Source organism: Thamnophis sirtalis, unplaced genomic scaffold, assembly GCF_051295495.1.
Source record: "Thamnophis sirtalis isolate CommonGarterSnake01/CBP01778 unplaced genomic scaffold, rThaSir2_p1.2 scaffold_3, whole genome shotgun sequence".
Lineage (NCBI taxonomy): Eukaryota > Metazoa > Chordata > Lepidosauria > Squamata > Natricidae > Thamnophis > Thamnophis sirtalis.
This window is the reverse complement of record NW_028261383.1, coordinates 162,403,921-162,420,099: the sequence shown is the minus strand read 5'-3', so window position 1 is coordinate 162,420,099 and position 16,179 is coordinate 162,403,921. Positions and strand designations below refer to the sequence as shown.

General features: G+C 41.4%; 1 protein-coding gene across 3 annotated transcripts in view; it reads left to right on the top strand.

Moving 5' to 3' along the window:
* The window catches only part of RAPGEF3 (Rap guanine nucleotide exchange factor 3), a 78,764-nt gene that overhangs the window by 19,904 nt on the left and 42,681 nt on the right, over positions 1-16,179 (top strand). For all 3 annotated transcript variants that reach the window (XM_087710647.1, XM_087710649.1, XM_087710648.1), the window contains 3 exons: positions 8,666-8,719; positions 10,704-10,810; positions 12,556-12,677. In XM_087710647.1, the coding sequence (XP_087566773.1) occupies positions 8,666-8,719; positions 10,704-10,810; positions 12,556-12,677 (283 nt within the window). The remainder of the gene's footprint in view (positions 1-8,665; positions 8,720-10,703; positions 10,811-12,555; positions 12,678-16,179) is intronic.

Below are 16,179 nucleotides of genomic sequence, written 5' to 3'. Positions count from 1 at the left end.
TCTTTCCCCATTGAATGATTTATGGGCATAACTGTGTCCCATTTTGGCTTGTTTGGCCAAGGGAAGGAAGACATGAAGAGGCTTGTGCAGAATTGGGGCAGGTCAGGTTGCCCTCAGCCAGCAGACAGTTTGGCTGTGAGTTGACACTTCTGCTTGGAGCCCAGCCCAGGCTGGAGGCACTGTTGCTCACTCCAGCCCTTGTGCTGTTTGTCATGTAAACAGGTTGAGAGGCGGGTGCTGCTTGTGCGCCCCTGTGAGGGAAATGAGCAGCCCTGACGAGCTGACAGGACACCTTGGGAGGGAAGGGAGAGAGCGTTCTCCTGGGAGGACATTTCTTAGAATCCATTAAAAAACACATTAGTGGTGGCCCTATCGCTTCCTGAAATCTCTGCAATTGAGAAAGGAAGGGACAAAGGGAACCCTTTACGTCAAGCCTAAACTGGTACTCTCAGGGCTGAGATCATTTTCAATCTTTGGCTCAGGTTGAGAAGCAAGAAATAAAAATAAAATAATTTTCCAGCACCCTTGAGGAGGTAGTAGATGCAAATAGGGGCTGAATCAGAGATGGGTTCCTACCGGTACGGACCAGTTCAGCCAAATAGCTAAGTAACTCAGCTGGACACGTGACGGCACTGGTTCTATCCTGGGTGCCACCATCTTTACTTTCTGTTCTGCACATGCGCAGAACTATCTTCATTGAAAAAATGTAATTGTTTTCCTTTATTAATGGTGTGCACACGCGCAAACATTTTTAAGTACAAATGCGAAGCGAGCACACATGTGCAAAATCTTTCGGGCACCAACTGGTAGTAATGCTGGCAGGAACCCACCCCTGGGCTGAATGTACTTCCTAAATCTGCCTTGGTGTCTGTTCTGTTACCTTTGCTTGACTCTCTCTCTATCTTCATCATTAACACAATAATAGAGTTGGATGGGACCTGGAGCAGGGGTGGGATTCAATTTTTTTTACTATCGGTTCTGTAGGTGTGGCATGGTGGGCTTGGCTTGGCTTGGTGGGCATGGCGGAAGAAGGATACTGCAAAATCCCCATTCCCTCCTGATCAGCTGGGACTCGGGAGGCAGAGAATAGATGGGAGTGGGGCCAGTCCGAGGTAGTATTTACCAGTTCTCCAAATTACTCAAAATTTCCACTACCGGTTCTCCTGAACTGGTCAGAATCCGCTGAATATCACTTCTGACCTGGAGGTCTTCTAGTCTTAACTCCCTGCAACAAAGAGAAAGCCAAATCTTTTTTGCTTCAAGGAGGGTTTTGGAAGACAGGCTAGAGTCACTTAATAGTGAGATGGACAGCATATAAATTTAATAAATAAACAAATTCAATCAAAGTATATTCCTCTCAGCCCTTATAATCCCTCCTCTGTGCTGATTAAATCTTGCTCTTTCAGCCTTGTTTCACTGACATATGTTTCATAATAGTGATATGGCATCATTTCTTATGGCATAAGAAGGTGTTTCTTAAAGCTAGGTTCAGCCTTAGTTTCCCAAAACTTTTGGTTTTTCTTGCCAATGTTTAGGAAGTGGCTTGCCATAAATTTCTTGCAGGCTTAAAAAAAAATACTTTTGAAGTTAGCATCCTGCTGATCTTTCCTCCAAATACACTACAGTAAAAGCCAGATGAAACCCTCTAATTTTGAAATTAGTCAAAATTGGCCTCATGCTGCTACGTGCATGATTTTCACCAATATGTAAAAAAACCCTCAGATGGTAGGTCTTGAATGGATAATAACACTGGAAAGTTGACACATTTTCCCTGAAGTTTAAATGAATCAGATAATTTAGATGGTTGTTCAGGAGAAGAGAGGGTTGTCTAAACCTGTGTACATGGCGTGCCCCCAGGTTTAAAAAAAAAAACTTAAATAGACTTAAAAGATTATTTATAAGCATCTTTATTTATTTCATCTATGTGTATTTGCATATTAATTAAATAATGGTTCTGAAGAATGTGTTTGTGGATTACGTATGATTTGCCAATACACAGCAAGCAACACTTTGAGAAGAATATTTCTATGTGAGTGAAATGGGACAAAGGAGCCGAGGTGGCGCAGTGGTTAGGGTGCAGTACTGCAGGCCACTTCAGCTGACTGTTATCTGCAGTTCAGCGGTTCAAATCTCACCAGCTCAAGGTTGACTCAGCCTTCCATCCTTCCGGGGTGGGTGAAATGAGGACCCAGACTGTGGGGGCGATATGCTGACTCAATTTGCTAAAAATCTGTAAACCGCTTAGAGAGGGCTGAAAGCCCTATGAAGCGGTATATAAGTCTAATAAATAAATAAAACGGCTTAAAATCCTCCATTAAAATGTTTTTTAAAAGCTCTTTTTTATTTTTTTATTTTTTTAACACAAATAATACAAATAGTACATATACATCTGAATACAAAAAAAAGAAAGAGAAAAGAAAAAGGGAAAAAACACATGTTACAGTGCACCTCCACCCTCTGGTGACCTTCCCCTCCCTTATATTTCTTAGATATACACTATATTATGTTTTAAAAGAACTCTAAAACAGTGCAGCATAAGCAGTAATGAGCAGGTGAACAGGGTGAGTAAGCCGCATTTCATCTACCGTGTTTCTCCGAAAATATGACATGTCCTGATAATAAGGCCATGCCACATTTTTCTGGTGGGCAAAAATTTAAGCTCTCCCCCACAAATAAGGCCCCTGGACAACCCCCCACCTCTGGTCAGGCCGTTCACCAACCTAGCGGTATCCCGAAGGTGCCAAGCCGCGGAAACAGAGGGGAGGGAAAGGTGATTGCATTACTTGGCGCCTTCTGGATACTGCTAGGTTGGTGACTAGTGCTGTGCCCAGCTGAAAGGGGGGGGGTTGCCGGGCGGCTGCTCTCTTGCGAGCGGGCTCCCAAAGAGCTGAGCACAGTCTCAGGGGTGAATGGCTGTGTTGCGCTGTCGCAGCAGTGTAACATAACAGCCATGAAGCGACCACGCTCAAGAGCAGCCACCTGGCAAACCCCCTTTCCAGCCAGGCACAGCGCCATTCACAGACCTAGGGGTATCGCCAAGCCACGTGAGCGCCTGTTCACCACCGCCCAGCTCCCGCGGCTTGGCGCCTTCGAAATGCCAGTGAATGGCACTCTGCACAGCTGGAGAGGGGGATTGCGCGAGTGGCTGTTCCGCTTCAGCGCCTTCCAGCCTCATGATGCCCTGGTCCAGTTCTCTCTGCAGAGCCAGAGCACCTCCGCTGCCGCTCACACAACAGCCGCTCGTGCAACCCCCATCTCCAGCCATGCAGAGCACCTTTCACTGGCATTTCGAAGGCGCCAAGCTGCGGGAGCTGGGTGGCGGCGAACAGGCACTCACACAGCTTGGCTGCTCGTGAGCGTCGTCGCTTCATGGCTGTTGTGTTGTGCTGCTACGACAGTGCAACACAGCCATTCACCCCTGAGGCTGTGCCGGCTCAGAAGAAAGGAAACGCAGTAAATTCTGAGAGGTTGGATGGTCAGCTGCAAGTATGAAAAAGTCAAAAAAAGTTGCTGATTCCAAGGGCTGGATCCTAAGAACTGTGGCTGCTTATTATGGGTGAAGAAACAAAAGTGAAGATGAACAGACAGAAAGCTATAGTTCTGACCTAAAATGTTTATGATTAAGAAGAAATCAGAGAATCGTAACTTTAGTGTGGCCACTCTTCAGCAGATCAGGGCCTATGCAGTTTTATCACATCAAAGAAAAGAGATGGTGCAAAACTCCTGAAAAAAGAAAATAAACAAAGGGACATATTCAGTGGATGAGCAACTAAAAGCAAGACGCAATTAGAAGAAATTCTGCACCAAAGGAATTGAGAGACAGCTTTGAAATGCTCACCAAAGAAACAGGCTCTGAGCATTTATGGAGGGGGAAAAAAAGGAGAAAAGCTCAATGGGAGACAGGGAACAATTGTGTCAGCTGATGGCCAACGACCAAGAGGAGCCAAAACAAATGTATATTACCTCATGCATTGTGTTGTCTTCCAAGATTAGCGATTGTGGCTTTGAAAATTCCTTTTCACCCTGCTGATCCACTGAGGGACAAATAAAATTGCAAAGTACAGTTACAGCTGTATCATTATGCACTCTGAAGAAATAGCAAGGAAGTTTAAAGAAAATGACATCAGGTAAAGGGTATTGTATGTCACGTTGTCACGGAAGCGTCACGGGACATATCGGGACATTTCCCCCCTTCGCTAATCCGGGAGTGGCCAGCGCGTGATGCATCTGGCTTCTGGGCCGCGAGTTTGACACCCTGTTGTATGTTGAGAGTAGTTTGAGGAATGTGGGTGACCTGATATAAGGATAATGAAAGAGGTGTGGCAAAAATAAAAATGTACAGAGGAAAGAAATAGGTTTTAATGGCCTTTGAAAGGCTAGAAGTGGGGATCCCTTTGTTTGATTCTTTTTCTTTTGTCAGCTCTTTTGTAGTACTACTACCTTTCTCTGATATATTTCTTTCATATATTTTAATCGGTTCACCGACAAATGCGCGCCTGACAAATGCGTGCCTCCAAAACCGCTGCGACAAAGCAGCGAAATTGAAAACGCACCCACTAAAGTGCGTCGACAAATGCGCGCCGACAAAAGCGTGCCATCGAAAACAACACAAAAACAATGGTAACAACCCTAACCCTAACCCTAACCCTAACCCTAACCCTAACCCTAACCCTAACCCTATTTGAATCCCACCACTGCTTCCCACCAAAGGTGGTCCCTATTTTTCTACTTGCATTTTTACGTGCTTTCGAACTGCTAGGTTGGCAGAAGCTGGAACAAGTAACGGGAGCTCACTCCATTACGTGGCACTAGGGATTCAAACCGCCGAACTGCCGACCTGACAAGCTCAGCGTCTTAGCCACTGATAGCATTGTGTAAATAGAGACAGGTAGTCCTTGCCATGTGACAACAATTGAGTGAATCACTGCAGTTGTTAAGTAAATCATCTTGTTGAGCATGATTACTGGACACCTAATCAGAAGGTGCTCTTCAGCTAACAAAGTTAGTTTTGCTAATGACACCAGTGTTCTGGTATGTCAAGGTGCTTTCTGCTCCAAAGTACCATATAGAGCACCTGCTACTTTGCTTCCCCTACAATGTTTAATAATAGCTTGCTGGAGAAGATGCCGTGACCGAATTCACATAGAAGGTGCCTTGTGGCATGATGTGTGAACCCAGCTGCTGCCTGCTGTCTTCATCTTCAAATCATACAATGCCTTCCTATCCGTTTTTATTCTGAAATAACACACTGTGTTCCATGGGTTTTTAATTCCACGGTAACCGTGTTTGCCTTATCTCAGATTTCACTTTTGTGTTTTGCCAGATGTTAATCCGAACTTCCACTGTCCTTTCTCTTTCTTGGTTTCTTCTTCTGTGTTGAATGCAAGCTGGCCGTCTGTACCAGAAAAATGCTAGCCTTTCATGTCCATGTTGCAAGCTGATCAGTATCTGAAGCAGCTACTGCAAAGAATGTGAGCAACACAGTTGTGTTTATTGAAATGTTTTCGTGGGCTCTTGTTGAAGCACTCAGCATTCCGGTGCATTCCAGGCAAGCCACTCTGCAGTTTGCTGAAGTGTCAAAGGGAGTAACTCTTGTAGTTTGCTGCCTGCTTGTTATGTCATTTAATTTCTTCTGTTTACGCACAGCGGGGGGCTGAGAGAGGGGGAAAATCAAAATGCCATTCTTTCCCATTCTGCTGTCCATAAAAAAACACTGCTTGAGTTAGCCACCTCATCATTATTTCGCCGTAAGAAGACTGGCCTGTTGAAATAGTGCAATCTAGGTTTTCCTCTGCTTTTTTCCTGATATGTATTGATTTGCATCCCAAAGAAAGTGGGGCTTAGTTTGATATTTTTTGATGGCAGTTTAATTGCCGAAGGAAAGATTGCATCTATAAATGGGTGATATTAACATCAAATAATGTGTTGAAGCATTAGTCACACCAGGAACCTCAGAATAAGCTTTCACATCTTTGTAGTAATTATATTTTTCACCAAGAGCAGACTGTAGATCCTTGGTATCCACAGGAAAACAGGGATAATAGTATTTTCTTTGTGGTTTTATTTTCTACACACAGATGTAACACCATGACCTCCAGCAAATATACATTACATGATCCTGAATGATCATATAGTGATGTTCTTTCCTTCATCTCCCTGATAAGCATTTGTTGGTGACATCCTGGTACCGTCACATTTCCATTACTGTATCTCAGGGTTGGAGAACCTGCATCCTTCCAGAGGCTTTCACAATTGGTCATGCTAGTGGGAACCGTTGAAAGCTGACATTCGGCAACATCTGCAGGGTCACCAATTCACCATCCCTGGGTTATGGGGCAAAGCGTGTGAGTTTAAGAAGGGGCTACAAAAACACTCCCACAGTTTTTCCAATGTATGTAACCAGTAATGAATGTGGTCTGATTTGCCTACCAGCATGCCATTGGAAAAGGCTGTTGTAGCCATTGAGTTTTCCACCCAGCCATTTATCTCTTACATTGTGGGTCTTCGAGGAGTATGTGAATGACCACAAAACCTCTACAAGTGCTGGTTAAGCAGGGACGTGCGTTTCGGTTTTCTTTGGGGCGAAATGGGAGTTCGAGTTATCTGTTCAAACGTTGATTTACTTTTTAAGGTTGCTTTTAGTTACAGCCTCTATGCCTGACCTATGGCTCTAATATAATACCATTCCTCATCAAATGTTAATTGGGGAGAGGGGCAGAGACTTTCTCTCAAAACGACTGTCCTCCAGAAGCAAAATAATATATGCTCAGCAGCTGCAGGAAGGTCTGGAATGGGGCTTTTCTTCCTTTGCAGGTCACAGAATTGGAAATCAGTGTGAGTCACAGTTAGTAGAAGAGGGTGTGGAAGGAAAGGAACAAGAAAAACTGATAAAAATGTTTTGATTTTTTTTGAGAGGGTGGGGGGGTTATTTCCATCTGTCTTGGCTAAAGCGATGTCATCCTATTACAGAGGTAGGCGGCTATCGTTTCAGACCTGTTTGGGCGAATAGTAGTGCCAGGGGTGGGTTTCAACCGGTTCGCAGCGGTCCCTGCGAACCGGTTGGTCGGCGAACCCGGAAGTAAGTAACTTCCGGGAATGGCGAAGGGCTCACCCGCCTGCCCGCGCTCCTTACCCAGTTTTGACGAGTTCTGCGCTTCCACGCATGTGCAGGACGCATACAGCGCCTGCGCGATCCTCCAGGAGCAGCTGGAGCATCGCACAGACGCTAGTATGCATGCGTGCGCTGCGCGCGTGCACGAGGACGCCGCTGGCCCCATTCCAACCGAACCGGGGCGAGAAACCCACCCCTGGGTAGTGCTGACCACCGGCTGGGCCCTCCCACCTGCCATGGTGCTACCCTGTCCTATATATCTCACTCTCTGGCTCATTCGACCCACCCACACAGCCCAGCTGATTTCCACACCTCACTCGTTCTACTCACTGCGGCTGCCCGACAAGGTGTGCTGGAAGCCGTGTGCCTGAAATTGCCGTGTGTTTAAAGCCACGTGTAAGCTCACATTTTCCATTCTACACTAGGCGAACCAGTTGTTAAATTATGTGAAGCCCACCTCTGCCCTATTAGTAATCAACTCTAGTTCTCATGATACTCACAACCTTGTATCTCATTTATTTTTCAATTGCGGAAAAACACGGAAGAGCAAAATCCTGCCTCTTTTGTTCACTTCATATAGTGTAGATGGCTAGATTAAGCCTATTTCCTATGAGAAAATGGTTTGCATTTATTCATGGTTGTCTTTAATGCGAAGAACCTACACTCCCTTGACTGGGATTATCTGATCTTTTTAAACATAACCGCTCACCTCATTTTTGAACAATTTTTTGTTTTACATTCCCTTTGATTCCATCTGCTTGTAAAGTCAGGCTTGTACATGTATTTAGGTACTATGTATCTACCTAGGTTGATAAATGTTCATTTTCAGCTGCTCTGGCGTGAAAGACATGTGCTCGCTGTGGAAAAGCAGCAAGAATGATATTTCTACAGTAAATGCCAGCGGAATATTCCTTTCTTCCTTTTTAAAAATCCCGTATTTGGTTACAATATCATTTTATTCACATCAAGGTGGAAGCTTGCCTTCAAGAAATTGTGGGAGCTTCATCACTGGAAGCTTTCAAGAAGAGACTGGACTGCCATTTGTCTGAAATGGTGTAGGTTCTCCTGCTTGGGCGGAGGATTGGACTAGATGACCTCCAAGGTCCCTTCCAACTCTGTTAATTTGTTAAAAATCTGTTAAAGCCTAAATACTTTCATTAAACCGTTTATGATTCCTGTTTTGTTATTCATTGAAACTGCATATTTTTGTAGAAAATAATTGCATTTTCTGGAGATCCAGAACTAACTGGTCAAAAGTGCTGTGAGTTATTTTAAAACTGGTGTGTGCTTGTGTAAGTGCACACATGCTATAGGTAGGTAGCTATAATGAAAAATGAATCCGATTCTAAAATAAGACTTGGAACTATACTATCACATACCAGTATAACATAATATAAAAATAAATCTCACTCTGGGTCTTTTGGTCATTTCCTTTGAATGGGGGATACTATTTATATTACCCTGGGTTTAACAAATGTAAGAGAAAGTTTCTTCCTCAGTTTGTAACATGTCTAAGGAAATGTTCTTGATTTTTGTCTTGGTTTTTGTTTCCAGACTCCTCTTCCAGAGAGTGAATCAACTCTGGTGCCTGGCCACAATCTAAAGCAGGTAATAAACATGACGTGTGCAAACAAGAAACATATCATGTTTTAAATGCAATAAACCTTAAACCTTAAACCTTATATCAGCCATAATTGTAACTAAGCTCATTCACTCCTTGAGGTCTAGCACCACCATCTCTAAATAGGTATCCTCTACAAAAGTTGTCCATTCCAGGCGGTTTTGGTAGTTGTAATGCTAACATCTCCAGAAGATTCCAAGTTTGGGAAGATGACCTCTGTGGTTCATTGTAATGCTACACATAGTGAACCAACTCAGCCAGCAATGAATTTACTAATGGGAGTCCTTTGTTCAAATCTGTATTCTGCCTTGAATTTGCTAATTTTCGTTTTACACATTCTTTCTGCAGTCTAGGCAAACTATTCTAATTATTATGATAAGTTGGTGCTTGTAGAATAATGTGATCATGTGAAAATGCTATCTAACATTCAGATGTTTATTAATAAAAATATTTATTCATACTATAAGAGCTGGAGGCATCTCATGTTCTTTACTGATGCTATTGACCACAAGAATGTAACATTTATATTTAGGAATCCTGGTTGTTAATTCTTGATTGGCGTTTTTGTTGTGAACATACAAAATTATGCAAATTCAAGTTGCACATTTTTTTGGATTCAAATTCAGAACAGGCATTTCAAAACATGGGACCACCCACATACCACCTGTTTGCATCTTCTGAAAACCTGCTTAAATTTTACATCAGTTTTTTTTAAAAAAAATAATCAGCTCAAATGTATTTGTTTACAACTCTGATTTAAGTAGCTTTTCAGAACATGCAAACAAATGCATTTGAGGTGAGATCATTTTAAAAAAAATCATGTTTCATAGGAATTATCTCTTTAAGGCAATAAAAATATTAATATTAAAAATATTAAAAATATTTTATAACCCACCTGCTCCTAGTCACTTTTCAATGCACCTGTAAGGCACAAGTGATCAGATGACAGCTGGTTCTTGACCTAGGACCAAAATTGTGATTGAAATTTCTGTCATAGGTTCTTGTAGTCATAAGTTGAGTCATACTAAACTTTACAAAAAATTTTATGTCAATCATTAAGCAAATCACTGCAGTCGTTAAGTGAATCACATGATCATTAATCAAATCCAGTTTCCCCATGGGTGTTTTTATGCTACTTTTCCCCAGGAATTGGCAACTAGGCATAAATGCAAGCTAGCAGTAGCAAAGCACCCAAATTGTGATCACTGACTATAGGGGTGTTGTAACGGTTGTAAATGAGAGTATAGGCCATAAGTCACTTTTTTCAAGGCTATCTTAACTTTGAACCAGAGATGGTATTCAGCAGTTTCTGACCAGTTCTGAAGAACCGGGAGCGGAAATTTTGAGTAGTCCGGAGAACTGGTAAATACCACCTCTGAATGGCCCCGTCCCCATCTATTCTCTGCCTCCCGAGTCCCAGCTGATTGGGAGGGAATGGGTTTTTTGCAGTATCCTTTCCCTGCCACACCCACCAAGTCATGCCACGCCCACCAAGCCACACCCACAGAACTGGTAGTAAAAAATGTTTAATCTCACCACTCCTTTGAACCATAATTAAACAAATGGTTGCAAACCAAGGACTATCTGTATTAATGGCTACGAAGCATGAGGGTTATTGGACACCGTGTGAATCAGAGGCAAGTGTGAGTTGTAATACCCTTTGTTAGGTGATATGAATGGGAAGATGATATGCAGATAGGCCATCCCCACTGTGAGAATACATTTCTAGAACTTAGGATTGCTTTTCTCACTTTTTTTTAACTTTTACAAAGGTTGCTGTTCTATGTATCTACAAAGAGAAGTATTTATCTATATAGTGTTTCTGCTAATGCTTTGGCTAGAGATGACTTCTTAAAGCATGTCCAGCAGCTCTGACCTCTTGCCGTCCTGCCCAAATTAGTATTCCCCAACATTTGAATATCCAGAAAATGAGATCAAATGCAGTAGCCCCTCTTGCATTTTATTTTACAGGCTTCCTCCAACAAAATCCGGAGAGCAGGGAGGCTCCTCTGCGCACACTTGGTAGTCATGTATCCAGATTTAATCCGCGATCATAAGCATCACCTCCGGCTTCACAGGTACATATACATCTGTGGGCCCCTGGAGCAAGAAATGAAAAGCAACTGGCACTTCCCCCTCCCTCCCTCATGGGCTAGGTTGAAAATGAGGTACAGGTCAGTGGTGGGGTCCTAACCGGTTTACTACCCGTTCGCTGAGAGGGCGTTTTGCGCACCGTGCATTGCTGTGCATGCGCAGTTGACTGAAAACTGTTCTGCACATGTGCAGAAACATGCTGGCGACAGCAGAAGAGGCTGGGGAACTGGTTCGGGGGCGTGGCAGGCCTAGGTCACTGCTGGTTCCAGAGACCCAAGCCCCCATACCACTACTAGTTTGGCTGAACCAGTCTGAACCCGTAGGAACCCACCACTGGTACAGGTAGATGACACTGCCATTTTCTCTAAAGATTTTATGAGTGTCGTCACAAGCAAAACATCCAGGGATGTGTTACATGAGAATAATGAGGCTTCTGAGTGTAGATTTACATAAGTCTGGAACTCTTTCTTTGACAGTATTCAATTGTCATTGAATTAACTGTTCTGGAAGAAAAACCTTGCAGAGTCTTGTACAATAATTGTTTATTTCAGCAATCATTAAGAAGCCATAATTCATAATTCTTAACTGCCCATCTTCCTTAGAGAGGATCTGTGGCTGGTGTATGACTTATGGGGACATTTATTTGCATTCATTTTTACCTGTACATATAAATTTGCATTATCATATGGATAATGAAACAAACAAAATGTTAAAAAGTTGTGATATTTATGTAGTTATTTACCAAGCACATCTAAATTATATCAACGTAACCAAAATACCTTTACAATCCCCAAGGCATATCACGAATTTTGAGCACCCCTAAAATTTGGAAATTGAAAATTGAAAAATTTGACCTGCTCTAAAATTGGATATGCATGTATCCAAAACTATATGAAAGTGGTTTTATACTACATGTTCCCATATGAATGTCAGGTAATGAACCCTGAATGATTTGAGTTCAACTGATTATAGAGTTCCTTGATTAGAGATGATATGAAATTAGAATTTTAGATTTTCAAGATACCTAACAAACATTTTGGGAATATGGAGTAAGGTGAATTCTGGGAGTTGAAGTCTACGCATCTTAAAGGTCTCAAGGTTGAGAAACCCTGGAATATGTGATACTCTGTTTTTATACGCTGCCATTCCTGGTAAAGCCAAATCTTTCTAATTTAAGATGTTGTTTAAATAGTGGATACTTCTAGGAAAATTATGGCTTAATGCAAGAAGTCTTCTCTTCTGTTGCTCCCCAGCATGCTACTTCTGATCCGGAGTCACAAAGTACATCTTTTGCCAACTTATGTGAGCAAATTTCTCAGTCAACTGATATCTGGAATTCTTCTAAGGGACCTAACCAGGAAACTTCAGTAACATACATACCTGTTTTCTGTTCCTAACAATGGATGAAAAGGGACAGTAGCTTCTGTAACAAACCATTGTGATCTCTTTAAAATGGAGGGGCATGAAGCTATGCACAAACACAAGTATAATCATTATTTTACTCAACTCCAAAGAACTCCCATGCTCAAAGAGGATATATATTTTTTAATAAGGTGATCCCCGCATTTTCCAAATATTCATTTAGTGGTCCATGATTGGAGAAAATGTAAGAAACATCGACCTGAAGCTTTCTCAGTGAACAATCCTACCTGGAATTTGAAGCATGCCCTCTTAGTTATCTCGATCTCAAAACCACTTGGAAATCACTGTCATTTTGTGCTTCTTTCAGGCAGTGTTGTTCTGGGAAGGAGTTGGTAGACGCACTTCTTAGTGCGGGACTTTCGGTGCAGACCCGCAGCCAGGCCCTTGGGCTTTGTCAAGTGTTGATGGATGAAGGAGTACTGACTCATGGTAAGTGTCACTCTCTATGTGAGGAAAAAAAAGGCAGTTTGCAAAATACTCTTATCTGCATTGCTTTTAGCTAAACTATTGGAAATGTAATATTCTCATCCTTCATGCCCAGGGTTTATTTTTAATCGCTATTTGAGATCTTTTGAGAACTTTGGTTTATGCTCCTAGTCTCAATACAATTCCTAGTGGGGAATTCTACACTTGCTTATTACAAGTAGTACTTCATTTATGGTTACAATTAAGCCATAGTTCTGTTGCTAAGTGAGACCGGTGTTGAGTGAGACCGGTGTTGAGTAAATTTTGCCCCATTTTATGACCTTTCTTGCCACAGTTGTTAAGAAGTGAATCACTGCAATTGTTAATGTTAATAACAAGGTTGTTAAATGAATCTGGCTTCCCCATTGACTCTGGTTGTCAGAAGGTCACAAAAGGGGATCATGTGATTCTGGGACACTGTGACTGTCATAAATAAAAGTCAGTTGCCAAGTGTCTGAATTTTGATCACATGGCCCTGGGAATGCTTCAGTGGTTGTAAGTGTGAAAACGGTCATGTCACTTTTTTTCAGTGCTGTTGTAACTTTGAGTGCTCACTAACTGAACTGTTGTAAGTTGAGGACTACTTTATTGCGTTTTAAATTAATAAGGGGAAAAAAAGAAGAATAAACATTGATAGTGATACCATACATTATCAAAGAGGGGGAAAAAAGCACATAAAAAGTGCTATAACAAACAAGTGGGGGGAAATACAGCCAAAAGTAATATATAACTTTTATAACTATAAACAGTTACAGTTTTATATTTTTTTTATTTCACCAACACTGGCATAGTAACATGATGTTAAGAAATAAAAGAATGTTGTCTGCAAATAAAGCCAATTTGTGCTCAAGTGTTATGTTCTACTCTGTCTCTCTCTCTGTGTTAACAGCCCACATCAAAAGTTCCCACGCAGATATTAAAAAGCGTGGGTGAATGTGAACATTTTTGTCTGGTTTGCCCTGAATAGTAGAAAAGTAGGAGAAAAACATGCCATTAACTTTTAGGTATAAGGAATTCATGTAATGTCTTAATCCATTTTATGATTTCCAAAGGAAACCTAAATCTATCTAGTGCAGCAAACCTGTTTTTTATTTCTTCTCTCCTTTGAAAAACTGTTCTTTCTCCTCTTTGTTTCCTTTGTTAGAGAGATGTTAGCTAATTTTTTAAAAAACAAACCAATAACACAGTGTCCCTGAGTATGATCCAAAGATATGTGATGCAATAATTTTGCTGAAGCTAAATAGATGTAAACCCATCAATTCCTGGGGTGGAAGACCAGTAGGAGGACATCCTGGGTCTGCCATTTTTGAATTCTGTGGAAGAAAGACAAGGTGCAAAATGGAATCTAATCTGTAAATTAAAGGAAATGGGGTCTCCGAGCAGTATTTTTTAACCATGAGAACTTAAAAATTTGTGGGCTTCAACTCCCAGAATTCCACAGCCATCAGGCTCTTAATGTTCCCAAGGTTGAAAAACATTTTCTCAGAAACTTGGCTTTTGTGAGAAATGTATGCGATTGGTTGGTTGGTTGATTGGTTGGTCTGGCAGTGAGGTCACAAAGCCAGGTACATATCTTACTGTGACATCAGTCTCTTTGCTACTAAGAAAAAGATACATGCTGGCCATCAACCCAGCACTGAGTTTTTTCTCATCTGCCCCAAGGGAGCTTGCTTTGATAATCTCTTGAGGTAGACTCTGATTTCTCTATCGTATATAAAAAGAGCATTGTAGAGCATTTGAGCAGGTCTTACTCACCCTGGTCTTAAATGTTCTTTTGCTTACTGAGCCTTTAACGCCCCCCCCCCCTACCCACTTCAGATTAGATTTATAAATGGGGTAGTGCTGCCCAAATCTTCAGATCCAACATGCAACATTCCTTTGGTTTCTTGGAAACCATAATTTGATTCCCCTTCTCTATCATGACTGTGAATTCTGGAGATAAAACAAAGGGTATAAGGCAAAGGGTTGGGCAGTAATTTACTATGGAATGTATTTGCACTGCTTGGCAATCCCTTGAAGAAGCTGTGGTGGTCTCGTTCATGTACTCACAACAATGTGCTCCCTCTCATAGAAAAAATATCCATAGAAACCTAGCTAGCTAGCTCTCTCTCTCTCCCTCCCTCTCTCTCTCTCTCTTAACCCTTCCCTTCCTTCCTCCCTCTCTCTCCTCCCCCTCCCTCCCTCCCTCCCTCCCTCCCCTCCTCTCTCTAAAAATTAATACAAACCAAAATAAAAAAGGGAAAGACAAAATTGACAGAGTATGGGAAAGTAGTGGGTTTAAAGATAAATATGACAAAGACTAAAATGCTGGTTAAAAATATGACATCAAAATTGAAAAAGGAGTTAACGAAGAAATTGAGTATCCAAACTGTCAAAAAAGTCAAATATATTTGTCTGCGAGGTGTGTGTCCATCAAAGAAGATAACTATACTAATTTGATCAATAAAATTAAGAAAGACCTAGAAAGGTGGAAAAACCTACAATTGTCCCTGATGGGTAGGATTGCAGTCATAAAAATGAATGTATTACCAAAATTTCTTTTCCTATTTCAGAATATCCCCATTAAATTAGAAAAAGGTTTTTTTTAAGGATTTGAATCAATTGGTTTTGAAATTTATTTGGCAGGGAAGAAAAACAAGAATAAAACTCAAGGCTATGCAAGATACTAAGGAAAAAGGAGGATTTGGCGAACTTTATTATACAGTGGCCACTCTAACATGGTTACAAGAATGGATAATGTTGAGAAATAAAAGATTACTCAAATTGGAAGGTCATGACCTCCAAGTAGGATGGCATGCCTTCCTTTGGTATGAAAAAGGATCTGCACACAAATATTTCAATAGACACTACATCAGACAGTCCCTGTTATTAATATGGAACAAAATTAAACATGACCACTATACCAAAACACCCATTTGGCTATCTACAATGGAAGCATACATACATCCACATTTAATTAATATGGAAAACGTAGTTACATATAAAGAGCTATTGAACAGACAGGGGGAGATCAAAACTAGATTAGAATTGGCATCACAAGGGGTACAAGTAGGATGGTGGTCCTACTTATAGATACAATCAAGGTTTGCACAGGATAGGAAGAAGGAAGTTATTGCCAAAGATTACACAACATTAGATAAACTTTTGATACAGACAGAAAACAGGCTGATCAAAGTGTTGTATAGATTTTTGTTGGAAGCTAGAGGAGGAACATGTCAAAGAAACTATGGTTGCCTGGATGAAAACTTTCAGTTATAATGTGGAATTAGCTAAGTGGGAAAAACTTTGGATACTTAATCAGAAGCTAACAATAGCTACGGCGTAAAAAGAAAATCTTTATAAGATGTTCTACAGATGGCATCTCCCCTCAGCACGGCTCTCCAAAATGTTTAAAAATCTGGCCCCAAATTGTTGGAAGTGTAAAAAAACACCAGGCACTTTTTATCATATGTGGTGGATGTGCAGT